This window comes from Triticum aestivum, chromosome 4B (assembly GCF_018294505.1).
Source record: "Triticum aestivum cultivar Chinese Spring chromosome 4B, IWGSC CS RefSeq v2.1, whole genome shotgun sequence".
Lineage (NCBI taxonomy): Eukaryota > Viridiplantae > Streptophyta > Magnoliopsida > Poales > Poaceae > Triticum > Triticum aestivum.
In genome coordinates this window covers 135,415,822-135,426,076 of record NC_057804.1, presented here as the reverse complement: position 1 = coordinate 135,426,076, position 10,255 = coordinate 135,415,822, and the positions used below count along the sequence as shown (strand labels likewise).

General features: G+C 43.9%; 2 protein-coding genes across 2 annotated transcripts; one reads left to right on the top strand and one right to left on the bottom strand.

The window, feature by feature from the left end:
- The first annotated feature begins 331 nt into the window (after positions 1-331).
- On the top strand, positions 332-6,713 carry LOC123091478 (cyclin-T1-3). The gene is made up of 7 exons (XM_044513007.1): positions 332-622; positions 2,340-2,609; positions 4,156-4,237; positions 4,636-4,770; positions 5,048-5,223; positions 5,308-5,459; positions 6,071-6,713. The coding sequence occupies exons 2-7, from the start codon at positions 2,371-2,373 to the stop codon at positions 6,535-6,537; spliced, it is 1,251 nt and encodes a 416-aa protein (XP_044368942.1). The 5' UTR covers positions 332-622; positions 2,340-2,370; the 3' UTR covers positions 6,538-6,713.
- Positions 6,714-8,227: 1,514 nt separating this feature from the next.
- LOC123091479 (NDR1/HIN1-like protein 1) lies at positions 8,228-9,332 on the bottom strand. The gene has a single exon (XM_044513008.1). It carries the CDS (start codon positions 9,217-9,219, stop codon positions 8,578-8,580), a length of 642 nt encoding a protein of 213 aa, XP_044368943.1. The 5' UTR covers positions 9,220-9,332; the 3' UTR covers positions 8,228-8,577.
- Between the last annotated feature and the right edge of the window lie 923 nt (positions 9,333-10,255).

Here is a 10,255-nt window from a genome sequence, read left to right as displayed (position 1 = left end):
GAATTAGCCCTTGCCATCATTGCGGAGCTCAAAGAGTGGAGGTTGGCGGGCTTGGGAGGAGGAGGCTACGACACGTTTTGTGAGAGTGTAGGCATAGGCTAATTTGTAAGGTGTGATAGGGTGTGCGTCCTTGGTGGAAGCGATCTTTAACACTCTTATACATTGTCTCTTCTTTTATATAAAAGTAAGGTATGCCTTTGGCGTACACTCGAGGAAAGAAAAGACAATCTAGAGAATAATATATCCTAAAAGAAAAAAGAGAGGATCCCTCAAAAAAAAAAAGAGGAGAATAATCATGAGATGTCCGTGTTGGCCAGCGAATCAAAGTTCAGGTTGCAACGAGTACGAACCCTAGTAGAACCCCGGTAGAGTCGCGGGTAAAAAGGTGGATCCGGGCGCACGGTGACACATCAACCGGCCAGGGTTCTGCCGGGGTCCGACCCAGCCTCGCAGTCGCAGGTAGGGCTGCAGGCTCCCCCTCGCTGCCGCGGCGCCATCCGCCGCCGCAGCCGTCGTCGCCAGCTGCAGCTCTCCGCGCGCGACGTCTACCACGGTCCGTCTCCGCCCCGCACGCTCGCCGGTCGGTCCGCACCCTGCGCCAAACTACTTCTCGACCTCTCAGGTTCTGCTCTGATCCAATCTGTTTATATCCATAAGAAGAATTGTCTCAAATTGCTTCTGTAGTTCCCTCGGTTCGCATGATTCTGCCTGCCAATTGAGGGATCCGTTGCTTGGAAGCTCACCTCGGGATTGTAATGCGCGATTGTTGCCGGGCGGGAGTAACCCTAGGTCCTGTTTGATGCGTAGTTGTTGAGCTGAACTTACTTGCTTGGATCTGAACGGGCTTGATCTCGCAACTGCGTGCTAAGTTTCCCGGTAAATTCATGTTTTTAGGTGCCTGGGGGACTGGATGTAGCTAAATTTCGTGAGGAATTTACGGGGGCCAATGCTAATACTGAGTTTTAGAGGATTCCTGCCTTTGGTTGAAAATTACGCAGCTTAGCTTGGAGAACTGCGTTACTCGAGGCGTTGGGGTGCAGTGGGGTTTTGTGTTACTGTCGGTCAAACTTATGAGCCTCAACACCAACTACGAGGCTACTTTTTGCTCTTGTAGTGAGTTTTGACTTTCAGTAATTTTGTCTAAGTGATATGTATAGCCAGGATAACACCTTCATAATACACATACCTACCTGTAAACTGAAGTCCCCTACAATTTCATCTAGGGTTCCAGGGTTACATACTCAAGTGGGCTTTATCTGAGATAATTTGGATTTTTGTGGTGGTTTGAGATTTGTACACTCAACTATTTTATGTTGCTCGCTTGTAATTTGGGTTATGTTTTTTTTTCGACAGTCCCACTTAAGATGTGTTTGAGGATTGTGTATCTCATGTGTATTGGGTTTAGTTTCTTGCCGGTCGAATATAGTCGCTTGCTTTAGGTCAAACAGCTGCCTTCAAGAACATATCATGTTTGGTGATCTCTCCCCATTCATTCTGCTAGCTTTGCTAAAGCTCTGGTCTAGTTAAGTTTGGAGTACCCTGTTTCTGTGTTATGCTCCCAGACTCAGGAAAACACCTTGAACGCCATGGACTCGGGAAAATAAACTTGAAAGAACAAATACTCCCTCCGTCCGGAAATACTTGTCATCAAAATGAATAAAAGAGGATGTATCTAGATGTTTTTTAGTTCTAGATACATTTCTTTTGTCCATTTTGATGACAAGTATTTTCGGACGGAGGGAGTAGCAACTTGCACAGTGGTCATTACTCGCATGCAACAATTTTACAATTTCATTAATGTCGCCATCCTTGTAAATGGAGGAAATGCATTGATGTTGTATTGAAGAAACTCTTTTGTTTGTTGTTTTGTCATCCACGTGTCACAAATTTGTTCAATTACTGGGCTTCTGTGAAGGACAGACTGTTCAATGAAGCTGTATGAATATGCCCTTTTTATGTTCCACTGAAGATTTTTTTAGATTTAGGGTATTGAGAACATATAGTTTGATATCTGTCTTAGCGCTTCACGACTTCATCAATGTTATTTTTTTTTCAAATTAATGTGTATATGTACATGCCTAGTTGTACGTACCTTCCTCCTGTTTATGCAGGGACGGAGGCAGGAATGAGTAGGGGGGCAAATAAAAGTTACTAAAGCTTAGAGGGGGCCAAGTAGAAATTGTTTGTTGTTTTGCACTTAGATTTGAAGAGTATATGAAAAGAAGAATCTTAGGGGTGGGGGGATGGCTTCCCCTTGGCCCTTGGCTCCGTCACTGTGTTTATGTATGCTTATGATGTTAAGTTTGCAAGCGATGACATAATATATCTCATTTTGTCAGGTTCTTTAGAAGAAAAGAGGAAAAATCATACATGGATATCATGCAGACAAGTGATTCTTCACAATATGGAGTTGTAGAAAACAGCCCATATAGATTTCCCTATAATAAACGTGTGGAAGATGGCAACCTTGGTGCTTCGTGGTATTTTAGTAGAAAAGAAATAGAGGAGAATTCCCTTTCAAGAAGAGATGGCATTAGTCTGAAGAAGGAGTCTTTCCTTCGCAAGTCATACTGCACTTTTCTTCAAGATCTGGGAGTGAGGCTTCAAGTGTAAGAATATATAGTACCATGCATATTTTATTGTTACTTGTTTTCTTGTAAAGTATAGCAAGCTAGTTTAGCAGTATTATTTGAATCGTACCTGTTCTTTTCAAGTTTCTGTAGTCAACTTGACTTTTTATTATAACTTAGTTTTTTTAACAAAATTTTATTTCTTTCTTGTTTCATCGTCAACAATATTTGCAAAAAAATCATGATCGATATCATGCACATTTTATTTCCAAATCCAAGGAAAGTCTAGTGCACATCTAAAACATAAGTGATTACATTCTGTTGTTGACAGTGGTTGTTCTCTAGTGTACATGACTACATTTTGTATCCTAGGTTGCACCTCTAGCCGACAGAATATCCGGGGTCTCCTTAGTTGGGAGCCAAGCTCTGCCATGGTTTGCCACACTCCCTCAAGGCTAGTTTGACCAAGTTAAGCAAGTGTTTGGTTCAAAGCCACGTTTTCTGCACACCAAACATTTTTTAGCTGGGTTCCAAGCGCCATAGACACATGCACTTGTAGCATGAATTATGTAGACAAGCTAAGTTGTGGACCGTGGTTCCATTTTTCTGTACCAGCTGAGTTAGGCAAAAATGCCTGACATCTTATACAGTCTTAAGCTGTGAATCAAACATGCCTTTAGTGAAATTATTTAATGGCAGGAATATCTGGAACAAGCACTGTACACAACTTTTTGTTAAAAAGATATTAGGGATGCAAATTGATTCAGAAGATTAGAAACGTCACCTCTGCTGATCGAGGGGACATATGTATAGGTTTGAAAGAAACATAGAATATCCTTATTGTGATAGGTTGCCAAGCATGTGCTTGGGCTGGTCATGTGGCAATTTAAGCATTGTCCCATCAAGAATTGACTTGTCCATTTTTTCCTGGAGTTTTAATTGATTATATTGAATAAGTGTTTAATCATGCAATATCTGCGTATATTAGACATTTAATAATTATTTGATTATTGACTTGTCCAATTTTTCTTCTTCCTAAGCATTTGGTCTAATGTGTACATTGATTTTCAGCCCACTCCATATAACCTTGAACTTTGTTTGTTAGCTTTATTTTCTTTGACAATATCCAGAGATGGTTTTGAACTAATTGCTCAGATATGATGGTAAATCTATCTGATATTTGTGTTTGACAAATTGCTAACATATGCATGTGACCACATAACTACTGTTCAGTTTTTCCCTTTTTTCAGAAGCACACGGCTTTGTCAGGAATAACTTCTTAGCACATTGGCCCTTGACCCCAGTGTTAGACTCATTGATTGATTACTTTAATGCCACCGTTCTTGTCGAGCATGCAGCGATGGGTGATCACATGACATCCTTGTTTAGCGACAACAGAAGAGATCAAACACTGTTTAGTATTTTTGTTTAGGCCTTTATGTGTCTTTACCCTTTAGAATACTTGCACCATGAAATTTTATGAATAAGTCCATGTATAGTACTGCATCAATTATGCTTTGTTTGCATGTTAGTAGTTCTATATAGTGCATCTTTCCTTCTTATGACGGATGGCTTTGAAATGTAGGCCTCCAGTGACAATTGCTACAGCTATTGTATTCTGTCATCGTTTTTTCCTTCGACAATCTCATGCCAAAAATGATAGACTGGTAAGCCCTACTTAAATTTGTATGGGCTTGTACATGTTTGTTGTCAGACAGCATGCACATTATATGCATGGTAGGCAGTATTATACTTTTCTAATATGTGTTCAATCATGAATGCTGCCACCCATATGTGAAAGTGAAACACACACTTTTTTAGTTTGCTGTCACTTTTAGGCAGTATTCTAATTTCTAGTTTGCTGTCACTTGTAAACGCAATATTTTATTGGATTCCATGATATGGTTAATCTTGTTCAGTTCTGCAGAAGGGACATGCATTTTTTTGTGTGTGTGTAGTGTACAGCATAGACATGTGGCATACAATTTGTTATTTGGAGTTAGCGTTTTTTTCAAAATCAACTGCTCATTGCAAGTTATCAATGAAATTTCATTACAACCTGCAGACAGTAGCCACAGTTTGCATGTTCTTGGCGGGTAAAGTTGAAGAAACACCCATACCCCTGAAGGATGTCATACTAATTTCTTATGAGATCATCCACAAAAAGGATCCTGGCGCTGTTGCTCGAATTAAGCAAAAGGTTAGATGTTTTGTTGTTGACACTGTCTTGATATTCCTTTTCCTAGTTGCCAATGGTATCCTTGTTTCCCCACACTTCTATTATTCATAAAGCTGCAAGTTTTTGTTTACAGTCGATGCATTTTATTCCCTAACTACTGTGACAGAAATGGTACTCCCTCCGTTCCAAAATAGATGATTCAACTTTATACTAACTTTAATACAAAGTTAGTATAAAATTGGGTCATCTATTTTGGAACGGAGGGAGTAGTTGAGACTATTTGTGTTGTTTTGTGCAGGAAGTCTATGAACAACAGAAGAAACTTATTTTAATTGGGGAGCGTGCTGTGCTTGTAACACTTGATTTTGACTTCAATGTGCATCACCCATACAAGCCCTTGGTTGAAGCAATAAAAAAACTCAAGATTGCTCAAAAGGAACTTGCTCAAGTTGCCTGGAGTTTTGTCAATGATGGGTATGCTAAGACTACTCTTATATTCTTTAAAAATTACTAATCCCCTGTTATGCCTATTTACTACGCCTTGAAAGGGGTGTACAGCCTGTGTACATCTCTTTGCCTGCAATTTAAGCCCCAACATATTGCGGCTGGTGCAATCTTCCTTGCTGCGAAGTTCCTTAAAGTCAAGCTTCCAGCAGATGGCGAGAAGGTCTGGTGGCAAGATTTTGATGTAACCCCATGGCAGTTGGAAGGTTGGTCTCTACATATGGTCAGTTGTGCATGTTTGCACTATTGCAGTATTCATTGTCGTAAGGACAGTATTTCTCATCCTCACAAGTAGCAGCAGATGTTATCATGCTTTAGTTGTCAATGGAACCCCTGAGAATTGGAGAACCTAAATTTATCATATATGAAAAACTGGTAGTGGAATTAGGTTGCTTAGGTCAAAGGCACAAGTTATTTTGTGATGTGCACAAGGGAAAATTTTGAGCACTAGTGTTCTGGGGTACACCGTACACTAGGCAATGTCATGCACAGGAGTACTCTAATGAATCTGTGCTGGATAGCCTCTGGTGTGGAACTGGAAATATTTGGGTTGGCGTTGACTTTTGAGTTAAACTATTTTGATAGACCTTGTCTTATATACAGAAAATTAGCAAAGAGATAGAGAAAATTACATGTAACGTGGGGGGTGTTACATCTGTTTTGTTGATTTTGCAATGCTGCTAAGCAGTATTGTCCATTTCGTACCAAGAACTGATGCTCTTTTTGCTGCTACGTTCACATTTGATGCTCTTTCTTGCAAAGTATAAAAGACACACTAAGGACCCATGCTTACATTAATTGCAATTATTCTTTTCAGAGGTTAGCAACCAAATGATGGAGCTCTATGGGCCACCACCGTCTCAAGGGAATGATAGTAAAAGCAGCTCTGCAGGTTTAGCCAATCAACATGCCCTGGAGAAAGCTCCTGGAGCTGCTGAGGAGCCTCCTGCGCATAAAAATCATTCAGCATCCAGACAACCGAGCTTGCCAGACTGCCATGGACATAACCAGCATGACCCTGAAAGGCAAGGCTCAAACCAGAGGATAGCACAATCCGAAGCGAGGGATGGCACTGCCACTAGCAATGAAGGCCTCAATACGTCGCCATCAGCGGTGGATGCAGTGGAAAAGATAAACAAGGATCATCAGAACGTCGCTCACACGGTAGAGGACACCGAGGAGGGTGGGCTGTGCCATTCTCTCGAGCCCGGCAGTCCAAAGCGGAAGGAGCACAGGAGCCATGATCACAGCAGCGAGAGGGACCTTAAGAGGTTGAGGCCATAAAAGGAAGTATTCATAACCACCCTGGGTAGAATGATCGGCAGAGTGGCATTGGGGGCTAAATGCAACAACCAGGGTGAAAACCTATTGTTTTTTCTGTGTTGCAGGAGCTGCTATCTCGGTCCTTGCTGGCCATTTTGGGACATCTGAACCGTGATTCGAGAATATGGTTTCCCATACACTGCGCGTACATGTTCATGTGTTTTTATTGTGGAAACGTTGGGCGGCTGGTCCGTGATGCGAGAATTATGCAGACCTGAGTAACATTAGTCATACAATAGTGTGTTGTGCAGGTTGGATGCTCCGTTGTTTGGTGCTGCTAGGCAGCATGTGCAATTGTATGCATCCATGTTGCGTGGGCAGACACGCTGCTCGTCGTGCGTTCCGCTGGCGCCAATTATTGCTGCTGCGAACTCGCAACTGTGTGTCATCGCTGCAATCAGTTGTCGGTGACGACGGATGCATGCCAGAAACGCAGCTCGTCCATGGAAAGAGCTGGCGGATCATCAAGATCACAGGAGAACGTGCACTGCTGTCCATGCGGTCGTCGTGTTATCTTTCATTCTTGGGAGCATTAAAGGAAGCGAGCGATAAGACGTTGCAGCTAGAAAGAATGGAGACGTCCGTCGACTCGGAAACCGCCGCGATGGAAAAAGGAGGAAGGCGACGTAGCCAAACGCTTGCTCACCGCCGGCCTAATCCTCCACCTCCTTTTACACACCCTCTCCCTTAAGCAACACCACCGGGAGACTCCTATTTTTTAGCTAGGACGCAGACCTGCCACCGGTTTGTGCGACTACCACATAGACATAGGTCGTTGATTCGTTCCAGAGGAATATAGTTGATTATTCTAGTTTGGAAATGCATTACGCAGAGCGCAGTAATTCGTGCAGGAGGACACCACATCAAGTGCTAATAATGCATTAACATGATTATGTGTATGCATCGTGCTGCGTCGCATCTCAACACCAGAACGTGAATCATTGCTGTCTACGACCTCAAAGCACATTTCCCCATCTCCTTTTTTTCACCGTTTTCCTTAGTTTTTTTTTGAGGGAACCATTTTCCTTAGTTTTGAAAAGAAAGAAAGCGAGTGATAAATCCTTTATAACGCAATCTGGGCCACACAGGCCGCAGATATCATGCAATCGTCACCGCTCGTCATGGAGACCTTGTGCACCTGAGCTATTTTTTTTTTTGCGAGAGAGCTAATTGGTTCAACCATGGAAGTACCAGGGGATATTTTTTGGCGACCTCAATTCCGTGCCTACAGAATATATATTTTTTCACTCAATGGCCACTCCTCACCAGTCAGTCTTACACATCACCATTACTCTGTCACTTGCTATAGAAGCCAACAGCTGGAAACTCAAAAAATAAATATGTAAGGTGCTTCCATAGATGGAGCTGCCAGCAAGGTTGATGAGAGAGAGAGAAGAGAGAGAGAGAGAGGAGATGATCCTGAACTCCTAAGTCCAATCCGTACCTACTCATTCACCAAATCCCAGGGCATGAGTTGGACTTGCAACCTACCATAAAGCTCATCATCATCAACGCAACGATACTATCTGGTTGTTGCTACCAACCTAGCTAAGCTAGCACCCTTCCAACAAAATCTCTGACATTGTCGCTGAACCACAACAAAAAGCTCTCTCAACTCAAACTGCAACAAAAACAAAACCACTACTAGTACTACTTGTAACCCCAGCATTAACCATTTCACTTTAATTCCGTCGTAACAACAGGTTTATATATATCGACAATTAAACGTGGAATAAATACCTTACCAACAATTAAAAACGAGCAAAACACAATTTAGTAGGAGTAACCAACACTAAATTCTCTTTTCCTTTTTACACCTATACCCCTCGACGCTAACACTTATTACCACCATGTACCACCCCCTTGGCCTTCAGCCTTGATGATCTTCTTGGCTACGCGCACGCGCGCGCGCCACCCGCAAGAAACCTACCTCGCCGCCGCCGACGGAGCAGAGGAAGATGACGAAGAAGAAGAGGAAGCAGAGCACGTACGGACGGACGGCTAGACCTCGACGTGGCAGTAGGTGGCGGTCTGGAACCTGAGCCCGTTGGCCCCGGGCGCGCCGTTGCCGCCGGTGCCGATGAGGAAGGCGGGGCAGGTCACGAAGATGTGGTAGTGGCCGGAGATCCAGCTGCCCACCTTCCACCGGACGCGGCCGTCGATCTTCACCTGGAGGATGAGGTACCCGGCCTGGACGTCCTTGGCGAGCGCGTCGGCGAGGTAGGGCGCGAAGGGGACGTTCGGGCCGGAGAGCACCGGGGACCACACCTCGACGTCGCCGTGGCCCTGGTACACCGGCGGGAGCGCGGAGGCCAGCGTGATCTGCTGGTACTTGTAGGAGGCGTAGACGTCGAGGCGGTCGTAGTAGACGCCGACGCGGTCGTTGGGGTTGCGGGAGGCGACGGTGACCTGGAGCACGGTGGAGAGCACGCCCGCCGCGGCGGAGGCGTTGGCGGTGAGCACGTCCAGCTGCCGGAGCGAGGCGTCCTGGAGATAGAAGCGCGGGTGCGTGGGGCGGAGGACGAGGTAGACGATGAGGGCGATGACGGCCACCACCAGGGCCAGGAAGAAGAGGAAGGCCAGGAAGCGCCGGCACGTGCGCCGGATGTCGTCCTCGCCGTGGTTGCCGCAGTCCTTGCTCATGGCGTCCGAGCTTGCTTGCTTTAGGACGCGTGTGGGAGAGGAGAGAAGAGGAGAGGAGAGGAGAGCAGAGAGCAAGAAGAGGGGCGGTGTCTGGTTGAAAGACTGGGGTGGCCGCTCCAGTGGCGTGAATAAATCGGGCTCTCCGAATTGAGTCGTGATTTCCGAAATAAAATAAATCAAATGGCGTCATGGTTCTTTGGTGGGTCATTGCCTTTAATTTTATTTTTTATCATGTTTGTGTGGGGCAGAGATTGTGTGAGGCGATCATGTTTAAATCATGGAGGCAGTGCCATACAAAGCAGATTTTTTTAAAAAAAAGGAGATTGAAACACCTAATTGTTAAGTAGAGTACAAAACAAAGTGAACCATGATAAAAAATGTTACAAGATACTCCCTCCGTCCCGAAATACTTGTCATCAAAATGAATAAAAAGGATGTATCTAGATGTATTTTAGTTTTAGATGCATCCTTTTTGTCCATTTTGATGACAAGTATTTTCGGACGAAGGGAGTATGAAAGAAACACCTAATACTAAGTCGACTTCCTCTACGGCAACGCCTTCAAGAAAGAATAACTGTCCTCATGCCATCGTTGCCATGTCCGGCCGAAGATGGTCTGGACAAGGATTTTCATCTTGATTGCTTGCTAACCGGCCAGTGAAGACCAGCACCACAACAAATTGACAACGGGTTGAACAAGATAATGACACAAGATCGTCGTCGCCAACCCCGACCAATAAAGGCCAGGACAACAACTCTCTTGTGGCCTCTATGAACCTGGAGTAATTTTAGAAAGTTTGTAATCCTTAGAAACTTTGATATTTGGACCCTTCTATTTTGTGAACTTACATGATACAAAAAAAAACATTTATTTTGCACTAACAAATTACAATTTTAGGGCCTCCGGCGTATTAAAAATGTACCAATGATTTTACTTAAAGAAATGAAACATCGTTTCAATATTGTCGGATTCAATAAACTTCATGGCCAACAAGAAAAGGGATTCAAGATAACTTGGGTCACAATCATAGTTCTTT